The sequence below is a fragment of the Ascaphus truei genome, chromosome 7, assembly GCF_040206685.1.
Source record: "Ascaphus truei isolate aAscTru1 chromosome 7, aAscTru1.hap1, whole genome shotgun sequence".
In the NCBI taxonomy this organism is placed as follows: domain Eukaryota; kingdom Metazoa; phylum Chordata; class Amphibia; order Anura; family Ascaphidae; genus Ascaphus; species Ascaphus truei.
This window is the reverse complement of record NC_134489.1, coordinates 64,627,795-64,649,284: the sequence shown is the minus strand read 5'-3', so window position 1 is coordinate 64,649,284 and position 21,490 is coordinate 64,627,795. Positions and strand designations below refer to the sequence as shown.

The 21,490-nt window shown below is 47.0% G+C and overlaps 1 protein-coding gene across 2 annotated transcripts in view; it reads right to left on the bottom strand.

The window, feature by feature from the left end:
- The window catches only part of TFPI (tissue factor pathway inhibitor), a 33,195-nt gene extending 12,658 nt beyond the window's left edge, over window positions 1-20,537 (bottom strand). Inside the window, exons 1-5 of one of the 2 annotated variants that reach the window (XM_075608855.1) lie at window positions 20,327-20,537; window positions 14,448-14,557; window positions 13,093-13,293; window positions 11,347-11,397; window positions 356-532 (exon numbers count right to left, since the gene is read on the bottom strand). In XM_075608855.1, the coding sequence (XP_075464970.1) occupies window positions 356-532; window positions 11,347-11,397; window positions 13,093-13,293; window positions 14,448-14,538 (520 nt within the window). In that variant the 5' untranslated portion in view covers window positions 14,539-14,557; window positions 20,327-20,537. Of the gene's footprint in view, window positions 1-355; window positions 533-11,346; window positions 11,398-13,092; window positions 13,294-14,447; window positions 14,558-16,129; window positions 17,055-20,326 lie in introns of those variants that run through there. The other variant, XM_075608856.1, reaches the window with a different exon arrangement.
- Between the last annotated feature and the right edge of the window lie 953 nt (window positions 20,538-21,490).

The following is a 21,490-nucleotide window of genomic DNA, read 5'->3' as shown; positions in this document are numbered from 1 at the left end:
ACTATGCTAGGTGATAATGGTGAAAGGCAGGGTTGCAGACCTGTCTAAGACGTGTGAATGTGCTCACAAGTGATGGTTTTATTTCAAGTAGAGAGTCACAAATTGTACCTTTAAACACTGATATTTGAGCGATTGGAACAATTTTTTAAAATATATTTTAAAGGTACCGTTAGGGTACTCAATACTCTTTAATTTCAGTTCTTTGTACTCACCATTTAAATCCTGCAGCATTGTTTGGACAAATTATTTATTAATTATTTGTTTCTAGAAAATACTGCAAACTTGCAAGGCAAGTAATAAACTTAACAAAGTACTGTAAAAAGTACTGTAAAAAATAAAGAAAAATGAAACTCACATAGGATTTCACATGTAGTCTGGCACTCGTCCACAGTCATGAAGTTGTTTCTATTTCCCAGGCAACCACCATACTTAAATTTCTCACACTTTTTTGACATGCGGTTGTAGAAATATCTGGAGAGATATCCTCTACATATCCCGGGATCTTCCTCCTGCAGGCAAAATTCTGGCATTCCTAGGAAACGAAAAACAGCAATTATGTAGTGTTGCAAACAACAAACAAAAACAGGAGAGCCCAACAAATGGAGGATGTTCGTGAAATCAGAGTCGGTACCTTTGTTAGATTGATTTTTAGCTTTATGCGTTTTCTTAAGAATTGATTTGGCCGTTCCACTATTGTCTTGCTTATTAAAAAAATGTTGTTTGGATTTGCTATGTATAGGTTTTTTTTTGTAGATTTGGGGTTTGTGCCAAATGTAAATTTGATTGCGTTCGAAATCTATCTTATCTCTTTCATATTTGTTTTGCTTGGTCTGCAACTTTGTACCTCAATCACACAGTCTAGTACAATAGCTGGTAACCCCAAATTAGGGAAAAGGACAGAACTGAAAACATCCAAAGTATATGATATTGTGATATGATGTATAATCTAAAAACAGTTTATTATTAGTTATAGTATTAAAATAAAGGGAGTTAAAAAAAGACTCCAGGGTACAGAATGAAGAGCCACAAAAAAGTAAAGGCTCAAAGTGCTGAAATATTGTCACTGTCCCTAAAATTGGGTAGTAACCTGGCTCGATAGTCACACAAAAATAGGCGGATGAGCCTACTAGAAGGAAGGGAGCTCCTAGGAAAACTCCCCCCTCCCACGACCACTCTACAATTGTTACTATATTAAATGATAGCCATGCTCGTAATAAGTGCACCAAACATATACATCAATGTAAGAAAAGGCAGTAGAAAACTAGTGATAGCACAGTAATAGGTGTACAGTATAACTCAATGGAGAACAACTAAGAGGAGCTAAAAAATGCAAATTCCCCCTCCCTTAGTCCCATATACAGTAAGGGGTAGTTCCCTATTGACTGTTAAACCCGGTGTAGGCACATCTAACAGGGTATGGAGTGTATGGTAGCGTGGGTGTTAAGGAACCATCTTTCATAGCAACTCTGTCATCAGATGCATTGTAAATTCTACTGTATTTGAGACAATTTTCAAATGACCAGAAAATTGCTGGGAACCCTTTCGGAATGGCCGGCGAACCCAAGGTTTTTCCTAGGAACCCGTGTTGGAAAACACTGAGCTAGGGTATGGTTTCCTGGGTCTGCTAGAGTGAGAGAGATTTCAAACCTCTTGTATACTCTTGTATACCCCCTCACATTTTTTTTAGCCAACTCAAATCCGGCTTTTGCCCAAACCACTCCACGGTAACTAACCTCCTAAAAGTTTGCAATGAGATTCAGTGTGTAATGGAACTGGGACAACTCACTGTTGATCATGTGATCTTGTGGTTAAACAAGCTTCAGTGCTCTGGAATAGAGGAACACACCTTAAACTGTCTACACTCATACCCATCTACAGCTTGTAAGCATGGCCGGTGCAAGGGTATTTGGCACCCTAGGATAAATCCCCCCCCCCCCCCTTCAAAATGAACTTTTAGATTTTTTTATTTTTTAAATGTTATACCCCATTCTCTCTCACTCCCCCACATTCTCTCTCTCACCCTCTCTCCCCATTCTCGCTTCCCCACCCCTCCCCCATTCTCTCTCCCTCCCATCCCATTCTCTCCCACCCCTCTCCCCCATTCACTCTACTTCCCTGGCTGTGGAGTGTAGCAGTGGAGGTCTTTCCTGATGGCTGACATCTGAAGTACTGTAATCACTTCCGGTTCGGACCACTGGAGTGGTGTACGCCCCCAACCGTCCTCTGCATCAGCTGCCCAGTTACCTGTTTCCTTCTGCTCTGCTTCCGCTGCTCTCACCATCATGCTCCGTGCCACTGCCCCCCAAAATGCACCGCCCTAGGCAACCGCCTAGTTCGCCTAGGCCTAGCACTGGCCCTTCTTGTAAGGCAGCTTCAATGCACATGTATGTGGATGACACAATCTTATATCCACACAGCCATAGCCTCTGACCTTGGTACTTCAATCCGATTTTTCAAGACTTGCATACTGGATTTCCCAAAACAAACTGCTTTTAAACATTGCTCCTGATGAAGCTGATGAGGTCAGCGAAACGCGTAGAGCCCTTGCACTGCTGAGCCATTGCCTGCTGAGGACACCAGGAGGATCTGCCCATTTGCCGCGTCACCATTCTTTCCATCTTCCATACATCGGATGTGACGCCAATCCAAAACGGAAGTGACGCGGTATGCAGAGCCGAAGGATTCTCCCAGCCACCCGGATCTAGAGGGACTGGGAACGGCGCAAACGTCACCCTCCACAGCTTATGACGACCGTACGCGTCCTACATTTGTTATGTGTACATACCAAGTGTACAGAATAGGAGTACATTTGGCATCGGTACTTTGTGTGATAAATTTGTTATATTTTGGTCTACACCAGCGTTGTGCAAACTTGGGGGCGCGCACCCCGGGGCGGCGGGAGATTTTAATGGGGGGGCGTGGACGGTTAAAGGGACCCCGCGCTCTTCCCCACGGCATTTAAATTAAATGCCGGGGGAGGCGTGAGGCTTCTGTAACTTACTTACCTGCCGCCAACCGGGTCTTTGGCGACACGTCGCCATGGCAACGAGGCATCAAATGACCCCGCGGGTCATGGCGTGACGTCACATGACCCCCGCACACCGGAAAGGAAGGTGGGGGGGCGCTGGCACCCGGGGGAATAGGCAGGGAGGGGCGCAGTGCGAATAGTGTGCTGGTCTACACTATCGCTTTTCTCCTTCTGTTACGCCGGTGCTGCCCGCAGAGCAGACCCGTCCCCTGAGCTGAAGGGGGAAGTGGTAATACACGCACCCGCAGCAAAGGGAGCGTGTCCGGAGTGTGGTATAAAGTGTTGTCAGGCCAGGTGTAGTAAGGTAGACAATACTTGCCGGTACCGGTTGTAGAGATAGAGTGAAGAATGCCTTGCCGATGTCAGGGAGTGGAGATAGGTCGTAGTCCAAGCCGTGTTCAAGGGGTTATCAGAGTGAGCATTGTCCATGGAGTGCAAGATCGAGAGCCAGAGGGGGTAGTCGTACAAGCCGCGCCCGAACCTGTGAAAACACTGAGAGAATCCAGAAGTACTTCCATACAGAGACTATGTCGAGCAAAGACAGAGCAGAGAGGAGCTAGATAAAGCAGGAAGGTCCAATTAGGAACGGAGGCGGGACAGGAAGAGCTACAGGGAGACACTGCAGATTGGTGCAGGCATAACAGGCCAGGTGAGTCTTGTTGGTATCCTGAGTATGTCCGTGCGGTGTGCTGGGGCGGAGCCTGAGGTCCGGGGGACGGGAAGAAGAGTGTGCAGAATGAGTGCGCTCCGTAACGCGTGATCGCGCATGGACCGAGCCAGTGGATGGTGCAGGTGTGCGCGCGGGAGGGCGTGGGCGCACATGGCGCTGAGCAGAGGAATCGCCGAGGGGAGTGATCCCGCGACGGCGGCAGGGGCGGGAAGCCGCGGAGGCCGGTAAAGCAGGATTGTTTTGTGTGTCCAGGGACTCCTTGAGGGGAGAGAGTGCTCTGTGTGGGGAGCGCGGAGAACGCCGATTCCTGACAGTACCCTCTCTTCAGGAACGGCCTCAGGACGGTCCATGAACGGTTTCTCTGGAAACTTTTTCCTGAAGGACTTAAGAAGGGCCGGGGCATGAATGTCCTTTAAAGGTACCCAGGATCTCTCTTCAGGGCCAAAGCCCTTCCACTGCACCAAGAACTGGAGCTGGCCCCTGGATAGGCGAGAATCCAAAAGAGAGTGAACTTCGTATTCCTCGTTATTTTGGACAGTAATGGGGTCCGGTTTACGAGTCTGATCCGGAAAGAAGTGACTGGAGATGAATTGTTTTAAGAGACACATGAAAGACATTGGGAATCTTCATACTGGGTGGTAGTTGGAGCCGGAATGCCACGGGATTGATTTGTTCACAAATAGGGAAGGGACCCAGGAACTTAGGTGCCAGTTTAGGAGATGGTACCTTGAGGTGGATATTCTTAGAGGAGAGCCATACCAAATCCCCTGGTTTGTAACTGGGCGCCGAACGACGGCGACGATCGGCCTGTAGTTTCGATCTGCGGGAGGAGTCGAGAAGGATAGACTGAATCCTGGACCATGCGGTTTGGAGGGAAGAAATGCGTTCATCTACGGCTGGTACTCCAGAAGGGATGTTAGGGATGGGAAGACAGGGAGGGTGGAACCCATAATTTATAAAGAAGGGCGACTCCCGGGTGGCCTCGTTTTTGGCAGAATTGACGGCGTACTCTGCCCAAGAAAGGAGTTGAGCCCAATCATCCTGGAAATGGATATGAAACATGTCAGGTACTTCTCCAGGGATTGATTGATTCTCTCCGTTTGTCCATTGGACTGAGGATGATAGGCGGAAGAGAAAGAAAAAGAGATGCCCAATCTCTTCGTGAAAGCTCTCCAAAATTTGGATACGAACTGAGAACCTCAGTCAGAAACAGTGGACGAAGGGATCCCATGAATACGGATAATCTGCTCCGTAAAGATATCAGCAAGGGCGGGGGAGGTGGGTAATCCTTTAAGTGGAATAAAATGGGACATCTTCGAGAACCTGTCCACGACCACCAAGATAGTGTTCATTCCTCTGGACCTGGGCAACTCCACAATGAAGTCCATCGAAATGTGGGACCAGGGGCGGTCGGGAACTGGAAGATGTAACAGAAAACCCTGAGGCTTTTGAGGGAGAGTCTTGCTTTGAGCGCACGTGGGGCAGGCGCGAGTAAACTCCAGAATATCTTGAGACATCCTTGGCCACCAGAAATTCCAACGAATGAGATCAGTAGTCTTCTTAAAACCTGGATGACCTGCAGATTTAGAGGAGTGACCCCAAGACAGAACCTCTGGAACAACTTTGGAAGGTACGAAGAGTTTGTTGTCGGGAACGATCAAGTCCTTGGGAATGCGTCTCTGGGAGTGTAAAATCTTGTCCAAATTCTTGAAAGAAGACGTTGCGAGAATCCTCTCTTGTGGAAGGATAGTCTCCAAAGGTTCCTCTGGTCTCTCTTCAGAAGAATGTATTCGGGAGAGTGCGTCTGCCTATACGTTCTTGGTCCCGGGGATATAGGAAAGGTGAAAATAGAATCGAGAAAAAAAAAAAAGAACCCAACGAGCCTGTCATTGACCAAGGCGTTGAGCGTTTTCTATGTAAAGAAGGTTCTTGTGGTCCGTGAGAATAGTAAACGGCTCTTTCAACCCCTCCAGCAGGTGTCTCCACTCTTGAAGAGCCATCTTCACGGCCAGAAGTTCCCTGTTACCCACGTCATAGTTCATCTCAGCTGATGAGAATTTCTTGGAAAAATATGCACAGGGATGTAACTTATCTTGAGGCGTGGGTTTCTGAGAAAGAACGGCTCCAGCGCCGCAATCAGAAGCATCAACCTCCAGGACGAAGGGAAGTTCAATGTTGGGATGATGGAGAATAGGTGCAGATATAAAAGCTTCCTTGAGTGTCTCGAAGGCGGAGATGGCCTCGGATGACCAAGCAGAATGATCAGCTCCTTTTTTGGTGAGCGCAGTGAGGGGTGCCACAATGGTAGAAAAATGACTTATAAACTTACGATAGTAATTAGTGAACCCTAAAAAACGTTGTATGGCTTTGAGAGAATTGGGTCTTGGCCATTGAGTGACTGCTTGAAGTTTACCGGATTCCATCATAAACCCCTCATCGGAAATGATGTATCCCAGGAACGGAGATGAGGTCTGATGAAAGGTGCACTTCTCCAGTTTGGCGTACAAATGGTGTTCACGGAGACGGGAAATGACATAGGAGGTGTGGCGTATATAATCCTGGAGATCTTTGGAAAAAATCAGGATATCATCCAAGTATACTATAACAAAAATATTGAGTACTTTACGAAAGACGTCGTTGATGAAATCCTGGAAGACAGCGGGAGCCTTACATAAGCCGAAAGGCATTACAAGATACTCGTAGTGTCCACTACGCGTGTTGAAGGCTGTTTTCCATTCATCCCCCTTCCTGATGCGCACTAGGTTATAGGCACCACGTAGATCCAACTTGGAAAAAATCTTGGCCCCCTGTAATTTATCGAACAGTTCAGTAATAAGGGGAAGGGGGTAACAATTTTTAATAGTTATGTGGTTCAAACCCCTGTAATCGATGCAAGGCCTCAACGACCCGTCCTTTTTCTTGATGAAGAAAAACCCAGCCCCTGCTGGGGAATTGGAGTGACGAATAAAGCCTTTCTTGAGATTCTCCTGGATATATTCATCCATAGCGTGAGATTCTGGTAACTACAAGGGGTAGGTCTTGGACTTTGGGTAGGGAGTAACCTAGAACCAGATCGATCGGACAATCGTAAGTCCTGTGTGGCGGCAAAAGATCTGACTGTACCTTATTGAAAACGTCCCGGAATTGGTGGTAAACAGAAGGTAGAATAACTTCGGGAACAGATGTATTGGCCAGCAGTTGATGAGTCTCGTCTGACCTCGGCCTCCAGGAGATGGGAGCAGAGGAAGTCCAGTCAATGAGAGAATTGTTAAGCTGTAGCCAAACAAGACCAAGGGTGATTGGTATCCCAGGAACGTGAATGGCATCGAGAACCAAGATCTCCTTGTGCAGATGTGAGGACAGAAGCAAGGGGATTGTCTCCAAGGAGATGTGGGCCGGGGTAAGAGGACGTCCATCGATACCGACGAGTGCGATGGGAACCTTCTTCCTCACGAGCGGTATGCGGTTTAACCTGGCGAATTCAAGGTCCACGAATTTTCCTCCAGCTCCTGAGTCAATGAAAGCGGCGGTAGAAGTCTGGAACTTATCACCTGAAAGGGAGACTGGAAATGTAAGTTTCTTAGGGAGTTCACCTTTATGAAGGGGCCGTGGAGACATTACACCCAGAGAGAGCCTCTCTGTACTCACTGGGTGTTCCCATTTCCCGGACGCAGTGGACACTCCCGAACCAGATGCTTAATGGATCCGCAGTAGAAACACAATCCCCCAGCGTGGCGGAACTGCCGTATCGGTGTGCGGATGCGTTGTACCCCCAATTGCATTGGCTCTGGCAACTCCAGTGCAGGACGAAGAGGTGTGGTAGCACTTGGGGGAGCAGGAGTGCTGCTGGGTGTACTGGAGAACGGAACTTGAAAGTTATGAAAGCGAGTGCGCTGACGCTCTGAGCGGCGTACCTGGATACGTTGATCCACTCGGACGGCCAAATCAATGAGGACCTCCAATTGATCCGGCCTGGATTGGCGAGAGAGTTCATCCTTGATGGGATCTGCCAGACATTGCTAGAATACGGAGACGAGAGCCTCTTGTCCCCAGTTAGTCTCGGCTGCTAGAGTCCGGAATTCCACAGCATACTGTGTCACCATTCGCCGTCCCTGAGTGATCTGGAGAAGAGAAACAGATGCCATCTCCCGACGAGCGGGGGAATCAAATACTTGTTGGAACTCGGCTTTAAATGCCGGGTAATCTTGGGTAAGGTCAGAACGTCGCTCCCAAACCGGGGAAACCCAAGCCAGGGCGCTGCCAGTGAGGAGGTTATAAATGTAGGCTACCTTCTTGCGACCATTATTGTAGAGATGGGGGCCATTTCAAACTGCACCTCACACTGGTTTAGGAAACCCTTACATTCTTGCGGTTCACCTGCATAAAGCTTTGGGTGAGGAATCCTTACATCGGAGCTGCTAACTGCGCTTGCGGAGTGGGGGCTTACATCTGGCGAGGTCGCGGTCGGTACTCGGTCTGAGATCCGCCATGGCCTGGTTTTGCTGAAGCAGATTGGAGAGAAACTGTTGAAGTTCGGTCTGGTCTGCGTCTTGTGGGCTCGACATAATGTTACGCCGGTGCTGCCCGCAGACCAGACCCGCACCCGCAGCAAAGGGAGCGTGTCCGGAGTGTGGTATAAAGTGTTGCCAGGCCAGGTGTAGTAAGGTAGACAATACTTGCCGGTACCGGTTTTAGAGATAGAGTGAAGAATGCCTTGCCGATGTCAGGGAGTGGAGAGCGGAGATAGGTCGTAGTCCAAGCCATGTTCAAGGGGTTACCAGAGTGAGCGTTGTCCAAGGAGTGCCGAGATCGAGAGCCAGAGGGGGTAGTCGTACAAGCCACGTCAGAACCTGTGAAAACACTGAGAGAATCCAGAAGTACTTCCATACAGAGACTATGTCGAGCAAAGACTGAGAGCAGAGAGGAGCTAGATAAAGCAGGAAGGTCCAATTAGGAACGGAGGCGGGACAGGAAGAGCTACAGGGAGACACTGCAGATTGGTGCAGGCATAACAGGGCAGGTGAGTCTTGTTGGTAACCTGAGTATGCCCGTGCAGTGTGCGGGGGCGGAGCCTGAGGTCCGGGGGACGGGATGAAGTGTGTGCAGAATGAGCGCGCTCCGTTACGCGTATACGCGCGTGGACCGAGCCAGTGGATGGTGCAGGTGTGCGCACGGGAGGGCGTGGGCGCACCCGGCGCTGAGCAGAGGAATCGCCGAGGGGAGTGATCCCGCGATGGCGGCAGGGGCGGGGAGCCGCAGAGGCCGGTAAAGCAGGATTGTTTTGTGTGTCCAGGGACTCCCTGAGGGGAGAGAGTGCTCTGTGTGCGGAGCGCGGAGACCGCCGATTCCCGACACCTTCATTCTGAGATTACATCTTGCCACAAACATCTATGTGATCCAGAAACGAAACACCACTACAACTGCCTATTTTACACTGACACACTGTAAGTGGGCCGTCTGTAAGTACTTACAGTTGTACACTATATATTTACTTTTTTCTTTTGGGGTGATCCTGGCAAAATGCTCCCCTTGGACCTTGGAAGAATTTAAACACTGACAAGACTGTGATGATGGTATTCGAGACTAAGGCCGCACTTATAGTGCCGGTGACGCGAGGTCACGCCAAAACAAATGCATTGATGCAGTCACACGCGCTTATAGTAAGCATGGTGCCTTGGTCGCGATCGCTGGAAGTCATTTCAATTTTATTTTTCCAGCGACCGCAGCATGACGTCAGCGTCGCTGGCGCTATAAACGCGACCTTAGGCTACATTTCTAAAACTACCAATGACAGAGCTACAGATCAGAACCAAATCTAACTCCATTCTGGTTCTTGACAAGTTTTAAATATCTGGACATATGGTTTAACTCCCATTTAACATTTGGGTTGTATATTGATACCCGGCATCCAAAACTTATGCCAAACTAGATGTACTTTATAGGAATAAATTCTCCCTAAACCCGCTGGTCAGAATGCGCATCGCACAGCAGATGCTAAGGCCTGGGACACGCTGCGCCCGGCAGCGCGGGCGGCCACACGCGAGTTCCCCACCAGCAGGGGAATCCTCCCGAGCCGGTCCCGGTCCCCCCTGGCTGCACAGCTCACTACACGCTGTGACGCGTCAGCAGCTACGGGATACAAGAGAATGGTGATCCCTAGCGTTGACGCTTCACGTGGTGTGGCTGTGAGCCAATGAGGAGGGTAGGCTTCGGGAGGAGGAGAGGCTTCGGGGAGCGGGGAGGAGTGTGGAGGGAAAGCAGCGTGAGTGGCTGTCTGTGTGTGTGTGTATGTGTGTGTCTGTGTCTGTGTCTGTGTGCCTGAGTGTGTGTGTGTGTCTGCGTGTGTGTATGAGTGCCAGCCCGAGCCCGTGGAAGGAGGGAGGGGGGGGGAGAGTAGCGGGTCCCTCCGCTCAAGCCAAGCCCCCCTTCCCGCTCAAACCTCCCACTCCCGCCCACCTCCCGCTCCCTTCAGACCGCATATCGCGGTCTGTGTCTTTCAGCGCCCCGCCTGTCTGCAGTGCGGGAGTGCTGACGGAGGGAGCGGGGCCTTAGCGTAATGCCAATTATAGACTATGGGGACACAGTACGGTATATGGTACAGCACCACAAACTCACCTTAGCAAACTAGGCACAATCTCTACAACTCAATATGCCGTTTTGTCCTAAAATGTAACTACAACGCACATCACTGTGAAATGCTCCAAGAACTAGATTGGCTATCCCTCGAGTACAGACGCAAGGTAAATTTTTCCTGTCTTGCCTTCAAATACTCTCTGAGCAATCTACCCACCTATCTGACAAACACCTCACCCCTAACACAAGCAGCACTTATCACCTGTGATCGGACTCCAAGAGACTGTTCACAGTTCCAAGGTTCCAAGGTTCAACAAAGAATCCAGTCGCTCCTCCTTTTAACGTGCACTTCACATCTGGAACAACCTACCTCTCAAAGCCCCCTCCAGTTCAAGTAATTTCAAGACATCAGCTGTCTCACATTTTAATCTTGTCTGTAACTGTTACATACGTCCATAACATATTATCTCTAAGGCTGCGTCCATAGGACTGCAGCCGTGCGGAGGCTGAGGGAAAGCGGGTGCTTTCCCGGCCTTGGTCCGCGCGCCGTCCGGGGGCGTTTCGAGGGGGGGGGGGGGGGATGTGACGTCACGGAGCTGGTTCTCCCTCGTTGGGCGAACCGCTCACGTGACCGGCCCTGCGCTCCCGTGAGCGCGAAAATCTTTTGAAAAAGACCAACGCTTTCGCACGCTTGCGGAAGCGTGCGCGAGCCCCTGCTAAAGCCGCTCTCATTGCGGCTGCAGGGGCTCACTGAGAAGCATCAGCGCGCCTCAGCACTGACCCTGGACGCAGCCTAACTGTCCATGAAATGTCTGTAAAATTAATGTATAACCCTGTTCATTTAATGTAAATATGTATTGTCATCATAACTCTGTGCCCAGGGCATAGTTGAAAATGAGAGGTAACTCTCAATGTATTATTTCCTGGTAAAACATTTTATAAATAAATAAACTAAAACAGCTTGCTTAGTTATGTATTGCCCTGAAAATCTGGCTTTGTAGTAGCCGTTTACGACTGAACTTGAACACCACTAGTCAAAATTATTATATCGTTATGGTGAAATAAATCAATTTACCTTGTGGAATTTTTTTTCTCCCTTTCTTTGGAGGGTCTTCTAGTGATGGTTCTGAAGAACAATAGAAAAAACCTAGATCAGCAGCATCAAATAGACGCAAAATCTAAAAATATGGGAAGTACATAAAAATATATGCCTCGTGGAGACTTTTTTTTTAACCCAGTATTTGTTTTTGTTTTTTACAGGGTAGGAATCAGTGATGGAGGGGGAGGTGGGTTTCCGGAGCTGAGCACAGCTATTTCTCGAGATACATACCAGTGAAGTTGCTGGGTGTCAGTCTCCCTCCAGGGGAAACAAAATGGCTGCCAAATTTTGGTTTAATAGGAAGCTGCAACATTATTGTTGCTGGAGCGCAAAATATAACAATAGTGAATGAATGGTGACATATAGTGATACATGTGAAAAAATTAAAAAGATGTCTCACTCCATGAACTCACACAAGGAAATGTTTGTAGATTAAGAGATGTTCTTTTCTCTCTGGGTCCACACTGTTATAGGGTCCCACCGCTTACTCAAACAGAAAAAAACAAACATAGTACAGATCGGACAAAAAATATATGTATTGGAAACAACAGTTTGCGGGAAACCCACTCACATTTTCTTAAACAAAATGGAGGTGGGAAGCCCAGCAACAGGAAAAGATAGAATGCTGTAAGCAGGCAGTTCTGGAAGGAACACAGCAGAGAGAGAAGGCTCAGAGCAAGTACAGCGGGAGGCTCGTTCAAAAGGTCTACTCCACTGCTCCTCCTCTCTCTGCTCCTCCTCTCTCTGCTGTGTTCCTTCCAGAACTGCCTGCTTACAGCATTCTATCTTTTCCTGTTGCTGGGCTTCTCACCTCCATTTTGTCTGAGAAAATGTGAGTGGGATTCCCGCAAACTATTGTTTCCAATACATATATATTTTGTAGTACAGTATGTTTGGTTTTTCTGTTTGAGTGAGCAGTGGGACCCTATACCAGTGTGAACCCAGGGAGAAAAGAGCATTTCCTAAACTACAAACATATCCTTGTATGAGTCCATGGAGTGAGACATCTTTCTCATTTTTTCACATTTATCACTATTGTTATATTTTGCGCTCCACCAACTGCCTTTTCCATCTATCTTAAAGACTGAACACGCAGTCTGTAAAAGTTGGAGCTGCATTTCTTCAGTCATTTTTCAATTGGTATTTAAATAGAAGTGACGTATATTTATTACCACTTTCACTATATCACTGGGAGCGCTTCCTTTCCTGTTTCTCAACACTATTATTGTGACTTCTTATTGGCCGGCCATTTAATACCCCTCGCCCCACCCAACCCCAGATTCCCATCCTGATAAAAACAGGAGGGAGGCTTATTTAAGGGGTTTGTTGCTTAACTTCCACAAATAGTTCCTTAAGAGCTAGTAACTATCATAAAAGCTTTCAGGTTTACACATGATGAAAACCACAATGGCCATAACATATAAGGACATTTATTTAACCTGTACTGAAAATAAACTGGTACTGTGCAAATTAGGGAGAGGGAGTGGGCGATATGATACCTTTTATTGGATCAATAAGTGGTTCGAACCTCTCTGGGTCCTCTTGCCCGATGAAGGACTCCGAGAGGTTCTAAAGCTTGTAACAAATCAACTACTTGTTGGTCCAACAAAAGGTATCATACGACTCACTCCTTCTCCCTCCTTTGTTACTACATGGAAGAAAGGACCAAAAGGAACTCACCCTTCTTTGCCTTTAAATAAGAACGTGATTTAAAATACTGACCTTTGATTACACATTTCTCTCTGCACTCCTCCTTCGTTTCAAAGTTGTTTTCATTCCCTCCACATCCTCCGTATTCAAAATGTTCACATTTTCTAGTGTAAATGTTGAAATAAAATCTTTCCAACGATGCTTTGCACGAGCCGCCATCTTGTTTCAAACCACAGACAGAATGTTTCAGTACAAGTGGTGGCAATTGGGTACCTGTATTCGGGTGCACACAAAGGGACATAAGGGAGAGAAGAAAAAATACAAGCATGTAAACAGCAAACCTGAATAGGTTCTCATTTTTATTTAACAATGCCCAAATTAATAATAATTAAAAAAAAAAAAAAAAATTGGCTTATTTTTATTTTTGCTAAATTGTAAGTGGAAATACAAGGGTAGCTCTGTATTAACATCCTTGATTAAGTGTTCGAGAGGCTAAAATGGAGCCTCTTCCCAGAGGCGAGAGTAGTCAAAGGGTTACCATGGTAAGACGATAGAGATTAAAGGAGCAATTCATGCATTTTTAAAAATTATTATTATTTAACATAGGTTTGAAAAAGGGGGGCTCCGGCGCTGAACCCCAGTAATTTAAGCTCTGAAGACCCTCTGCTTCCCGAGATACAGACCTCCAAAGGAGATACTGGTATCTCGGCAAAATATAAAGTTCCCGCATCACGTGGGCAAATAGGAAGCCCAACCTCATGACGTCACGGCATCCTATTGGCCCGCAGGGCGCAGGACCTTTGAAACTCCGCGATTACGTGAACTCGGCTACCGGCACCCCCTACGGAGGTACTTATCTCTGGAAGCAGTTGTCCCCGGAGCTGAAATGAATGGGGTTTAGCACTGGAGACCCCCTGCTTCAATCCAATGTGAAAAATAAAAATCGCTAACAAAAAATGACTAGCTTGAATTGCCGCTTTAAGAAAATCATGATTTTTAGCACTAGAGCAAGACATGTTCAAGGACCAAGATCCTGATATTATAGGAGTTAAACGATTACTGGCCTCTTAGGGGGATTGCTGCTTCAACTGAACAACAATTGCTTAAGTTGACATTTTGGCGATGAATATCAAACTGACTTGAAAACTTGTTTTCATATAGAACAAAAAAAAATTGATTTATATCCATTACACTTCCAAATAACTGCCATGGTTAACAGTTACATTTGATACAATACAAAATAATATAATTATTATTCTGTTACATTTAATTTGCCGGTATCACTTTGCTGTTTAAATGTTTAGCGTCATGTGGACCAATAGATAGGGTGACCAGACGTCCCAGTTTTTCGGGCGCTGTGCTGGTTTTCTGCACCTTTAAGTCAAAAAGGTATTTGAAGTTGTAATTGCATTTCACTTTATTCTTACCAGAAAGATCTTGATCTCTATCTTCACTGTCCAAAGTTTCAACACATTGCCATATTAAGCCAGCACAGATAAGTACGCAGCAACACCTCATTTTCTTTAATATTCTGAAACTAAATGTTAAATACATTTTACAGTTGGATGTACAGTACTTGCAACGATAAAATATGTCAGGCAAGCTATAGTTATCAAATGTAGCTGTATGATATATCTGTATGAGCCTTTTCTCACTTTGGGGTGACATACTTTAGCTATAGATGGGTAATTGGTTCTAAAATACATGGCTGATCTTTTTGTATTGAAGGGGATACCATTCCAGATATCAGAGTTGGGTTGGTACAGATATGGAAAGTGAAGAATTTGTGACTCAGGCATGCTTAACAGGAAGCATGAGCAATAGCACTAACTATGTCACAGTCACTACTGATAGCGTCTCCACAAGAGTGTCATCCATCACAGGCACCAGCTTTGTGGATACGTGGCTGTCCTGCTGCTAATCTACTGTATAACATTCGTACAATATGTCAACTTGCCATATAGCCCATACAGTATCTTGAAATACTCGAAAATAATACACACTCTGAATATAAGGTTCATAAAATAATCAAATTATACTGTTCATTGACAATTCAGAAAGTTTTTCCTCTGTCACATACAGAAGGCCAAATAAAAAAAAATGTTAAGATTTTCTTACATATCTACAGTAAGTAACATATGTATTTGTTGTACAAATGCTATTTTCTATGCTCTATGCTTTGCCAATTGTCTCGGTCCTCACAGTAAGACATAATGAAAGATTTCTCTATTATAATACAACACCTTATTATATATAATTGTAACGGGTATTCCCCCCCCCAACCGCAGATCTGATGTGGGTGCAAGGAACATACGGTGTTACCATAGGTGTGGTGCATTACCTGTTGGCTCACAGGAGGGCTGAGCTTCCGCCACGGGGAACCTGGGACATAACACAATACTAACGGTGATCACTTACACAAGCGGTGCGCAAACTGTGGGGCGCGACCCCCAGGGGGGGCGAGACACTGCCGACGGGGGGCGCGGGGTTTACAGAGGCCCCGCGCGCTTCCCGAAGGCACTTAAATGAAGTGCCGGGGGAGCTGCAGGGCCTCTGTAAACCTAACTTACCGTGGCTCCGGCGGCTTCCTCCCTGTGTTGCCATGGCAACGCGGCGCCAAAATGACGCTGCGAGGTCATGTGACGTCACGTTGCTATGGCAACGTGACGTCATTACGCCGGAGCGCGGGTAAGTTGGGGTTGCGAGGGGGGCGCGGGAGTGAGGGGACAGCCGGCAGGGGGGCGCAGGGAAAAAAGTTTGCGCCCCCCTGACTTACACGATGCAGCGCCTCCACCTGCGATGGCTCCCGCCAAAGGGGGAGTGGTTCCTCACAGGACAATTACTAATAATAACATACACAGTGGGGTATAATAACTAATAACTTTACTAACATGTATAACAACTCATCACATTGATAATGACCTGTGTCGCTCTCACTAGGAGACACTAACCGTGACGTCTCGCAGGACGCTTCCCCAACACTAGGTGATCCCACCCAGTGTTCAGTGAAACCCCACCCAATGTCCCGCACTCTTGCAGAGAGAACGTGGGTGACTGCGCAGTCACTATTTAAGCTAAGGGCCCGGTGGTGCACTTATGTATTAGATACCTGCCGAGCACTCCGGTGCTCGGGTCAGCAATCTTCACAAAGGGTCAGACGTGTGATGAATCCGTCTGATTCTCCAAACGAACTCCGGCACGTGCGGACCGCTAGGGCGGTCCCACTCTGGAATCGTCTCTGTGGACCCCAACGTGGGTCCAACCGCTTCCACAGGAACAGCAGCAGCCGCTGTGTCCCTATCTATCTAAGTGGTACTAACGTGACAGGAACCCTAACCTAGGGCCTGTCCCTGTAGTACAGCAACCTGTAGTGGCTTGGGGAACTCCTATGGGCCTGCAGGGGTTATGACCTGTCCCACTCCCCTAACTACCCAAGTCCCTTCAGCCTCACTACTTTCTAACTAGTCCCAGCGCCTACAGCAGCAAGCTGTAGCTCACTGGAGGCTGCAGCCAACGTGCTGCGCAACAAGGTGCCTGCCTGTCAGACCTCACAGCACTAACAGCCGTGACTCTGACAAGGCAGCACTCTATGCTAAGGGCAGCGTCCCCATCTCGGGCCTCCCTAAGCACTTACCCACTAAACTAGTGGGGAGTTGGGCCTACCTGGGGTGTAGGTACCTATATGGGGCAGAAGCTGCACTCGCTCCCCGCACCCTTCCTTCCCTACAGCTCCCTGACTCCAACTCTCTGTAACCTTGCTTTCCCAGCTCCCACTAATGCAAGTGGCAGGGTCCCTAACCTGAGGGCTGCCCCTGGCAACACTCACCTTACTGGGGAGCTGAGCTATCTCGGGCCTTGGGGTTGCTGGCCTAGTACAGGGAGTCCCCGACTCCTGTACCCTACCTCCTTCCCTGGGCTGCTCCGGTCTCTGACTAACAAAAATCCTGTCTGCACACAACATTGTTGCAACTCTGCAGCATGAGAATCTGCCAGCTCTATTGGCTTCAATGCTGCCTGTGACAAGGGTGAAAGTGCAGTCCCCAGAGGCTGCTGGGAATTGTAGTTCTTGGTACAGCTCTTTTCTATGGGGACCGCGTGCGCGATCTTTACTGCGCATGGGCGAAGCTCGCGCCATAACCAAGAGGGAGGTGCCCGCCGGGAGAAGTCGCCGTCCCCTTCCTCCACTGCCACAGGGGTAAGGCAGGGGGCAAAGGAAGATCAGGGGAACCGGGGGTGACCCCCTTACACAATATTGTATCCATGCCTGGTATGGCTACCAGTCTGCCCTCCCTGACATGCAAGCCCTGGTAAGAGAAGGCAGTGTCAGGACCAATTATGGGGTCTCCCCTCTCCATAGACAGTTCCTTAGAGTGACAGGGGAGGAGGTGGGACTAGGTCTGTGTTCTGTTCAATCCTAGGTTCAGACCTGGTACCTTCCCCCTACTGTAATTAGGGAGTTGCAGCACCCAAATTTAGCAGTTGTCTCTACCGTTGAGAGAGACAGGTAACATGCAGGGTTGCTGTACACGGGCATACCCTGGTCCTCTCCCCTTAGGGGGGAGTGACTGATTACCCTGGCCCAGCTAGAGGGTTAGGCTGAGTCCATGGTCAGCGCTTATCCGCTGACCTACGCTAAGGCGCGCTGACGCTTGTTAATGAGCCCCTGCAGCTGCAATGACAGCGGCTTTAGCAGGGGCTCGCGCACGCTTCCACAAGCGTGCGGAAGCATGGACGGCAAGAATTTTTTAGTTTAAGCGCTCACGGGAGTGCAGGGCCGGTCACGTGAGCGGTTCGCCCAATGAGGGCGAACCAGCTCCATGACGTCACTGGCCCGCCCCACGACACACCCCCGGACGGCGCGCGAACTAAGGCCAGGGAAAGCACCCGCTTTCCCTCAGCCTCTGCGCGCCTCCGCACGGCTGAATTCTCTATGGACTTAGCCTTAGGGAAGAGAAGGGACTGCTGGGGGGGCCCTTGATCTGTAGTGTAGGTCCAGGGACTATCCATGCGTTGGGAATCTACAGTGAACTGCATTCGGCAGAGGCCCACTTGTTACTTTGTGACCAGAAGGACAATAAACTAGTTCCAGTTGAATATACCTTCGGCCTAGAGTGTGATCTTTCTGGGGGGAGAGGTAACCGTTTCTACCTTAGTAGATCGCCTCCATACATCTGGAGCCTGCGGCAGATGGAGGCGTTGTGTACCTAGAGATAAGCAACTGTAATGTGCCCCAGAAACCAGTCCTGTTATCCCCAACAACATCGGCGGAGACACATATCTACTGTGAGCCAGCAGGTATGCACCAACCTACACCATGTAATGGCGACATCTCCCAAGGGGTGGGGGAAACAGCGTTACAATATTAATGTTCTTATAAATCTGGCAGGTTGAAGTCATAAATATTACCAATAGGAGCGTATGATAAGAGCATAGCCTCTGGTTGAACTTGGTTCAAGTCATACGTTAAAAAATATTAGTATTATTGATAGAGCCTTTCATAACAACTCAAAAATTCATGCTCAGAGCAACCACCTTCAAAAGGATAACAACTATAAATGCAACTTCACATCACACATTGTGTGCTCATTTGCATGTCATTTCCCAGAATCCCTTGCTGCAGTGGAAGCACTGTATGCTAGGTGATAATGGTGAAAGGCGGGGTTGCAGACTTGTCTAAACCATGTGAATGTGCTCACAAATGATATTCTTTATTGGCTATATGCTAACGGTAGAGGTTTTTTGTCGCCTTTTTCACCCACCTTAACATAAAATGTGTATGGTATATATATATATACACATATATATATATACACATATATATACACACTTCCATTAATCAAAATGGTTACAATTAAACAAGGACTACGTAAATATGCATCAGCATATATATTTATTTTTTAAATCCTATACAGTATAAATGTGATAGCAGTGCATGTGTATTAATTTTTTCTGATGATTTAAAGCAGCAATCCTGGCTACTAATCGTTTCTTCTTCTTTTTTTTTTTTTGCACCTTGATCAAGGAGTCGCCAAATTTAAATAGTGATAGTCTGGTTCCTGAGATATCGGAGTTTGTAGGCACTGGACCTGTATTTTCTGTGCTAACACACACACACATGCACGCACATGTTTTTGATATAGGTATGTTATACAAAATACTTTTGTTCTTTGGCAGGCTATGTGGAGCACGCAGTAAGAGCAGGAGACAGATGGTAACCCTGCAGTGCCTGGACCTTGATTTTAAACGCATCGGGGACTGAGTGTTAACTTTAAATGGTGCTCCGTCTAACAATTATTTGTATCTACCCTTACTTTGTTTATTGCTTACAAAGCCACATGTGGGGTCATATATCAAACTTTCACAGCTACAAAACGTATTAAAAAAAAAAACATATTTATCAAAGAAAAAAAAATCCATTGCTTCCTACACAATTTCTTCCTTTGCTAAATCTGGTGCTACTTTTTGCCCCAGTTTTGCAGCCAGGAGACTTGGATGCTTAATCCCCTATGTGTTTTCAATGAGGTGGTCTGATGGTGAGGTATGGTAGCCAGAGGATTTCAGTGTGAAAATACAGCTTTATTCGTCAATGTACAAAATCAACATTTCCAATAAACCGTTTTTCTTTTACCGTTTATGCCACTTCCTTAATTAGCATAAAAGTAAGAAAGAAAGAAAACGTGCTTAAAATAAAAGCATAGCGTCTGAATTCCAGTGGCTCAGCATAAGATCAGCACCCAAAACATCCCCCCACTCAGCAGTAACTCCACACTCTGCCCTACAAATATAGTCACCCTTTCCTGGTGCTCTAACTCAATGGTTTTGATTATCAAAATTGTTATGCAAATTGATTATAAAAACAAATCCTAAACATTTTGAATACAGAATGAAATAGTAACTATATATATAATCTATAATCTTGTTACCATCATATCTAATTAGAAGGAAACAATGCTTATTACAAGATGCTAAAATCAAAATATGTTTTAATGCTGGAATATTGTTATTGGATGGGGGTATCGGGAGATATATATATATATATCTCCCGATACCCCCATCCAATAACAATATTCCAGCATTAAAAAATATTTTGATTTTAGCATCTTGAAATAAGCATTGTTTCCTTCTAATTAGATATGATGGTAACAAGATTATTTGCATGTTTAAATATCAGAACTAATTAGTTAAGAACGAAATTCTATTTATTTCATACATCTGTACTTACTCTTTCAATATTGGGGGATAGGGGGGGAAATATACCATAAAAAAACATTTATAGCTAAATCAGACACATTGCAAATATACTTACAGTAGATAACGGTCAGCGTTTGGGAAAAGAAACGATTGTAGTCTCTTGAATTTGATACTCGTATGTTTAATATTTAGTATTTAAAAAAAAAAAGTTTCCCAAAGCAAACGAAATACCAATTGTTTTCAGCTGCCCACATTTCAGCTTCCTGAGTTCTGTTGCTTTGATGTGAATGCCTCACTCACTAGGAACAGTTTGTCAGGGAGGGTTGGGAATCATTAGTGAAAGGAAAACATCAGTTTCCTGTTTACATCATACGCTCTGTTTTCAATTACTGCTTTCAGGACATTGTCCAAAAGAAAAAAACCAAGCAGATTAAACACTGTGAAACCCAATGTAACGCACGTATAATGAATACACTAAGAAATAAACCACTATGCAGCACGGCTTTTGTTTGTTTTAGCTCAATACATTATTCTAGGCTAAACAGGACAGCATTATTGAAATGCTGAATCCTGATTGGTCAAAATTCCGGGCATTAGTAGTCGGTAATGCCCAGACTTTTTTGGGCCCTTAACCAAACTTTAAAACAGATATAGTCAAGCTCCCCCTCTTACTTCTGTACCGGGAGGAGAAGGCTGCGGGCTGACAGTTGGAGCGCCGGAGTTCCGGAGCTCCGCAGCGTACCCGGCAAGCGGGGGCTGCCATCTTTAATTCTCGCGGATGCGCAATAGAAGCTTTGCGCATGCGCAGTGGAGAGAGAGTTGCGGCAGCCGTTAGACAGGCTCCGCAGGGGACTTCGTGTCCCAGCAGCCCCAGGGGCTGCACACCACGTGGGGCAGCACAGCCAATAGGGTTGAGAGATCCACAGGGAAGCAGAGAGGCAGTTTGGCGCAAAGGCAGAGAGCGTGCCAGTCGGAGAAGGGACAGCAAGGGGTGAGGATGTGTTCAGGGTGCCACTGGCCCCTGAACTAGGCCAGATATCCCCCATAGATCCCAGCTAGGCCTCGACTCATCTCAGCTTGTGGTTGCTGCAGGGAAGGTCCCAGATAGGGATGCTCCCCTCAGCACTTCAGTGACAGTGTTAGTACACCGGTGACCAACGCCATGCGGTGTGCGCGGCCTGCGGTCTGGGACCAGACCAAAGGCAACCTTAAGAGACTTTAATGGACACACTCCAGCTAGAGCTCCCACAAGAGATAGACGCATTCAGCGGAGAGCGAG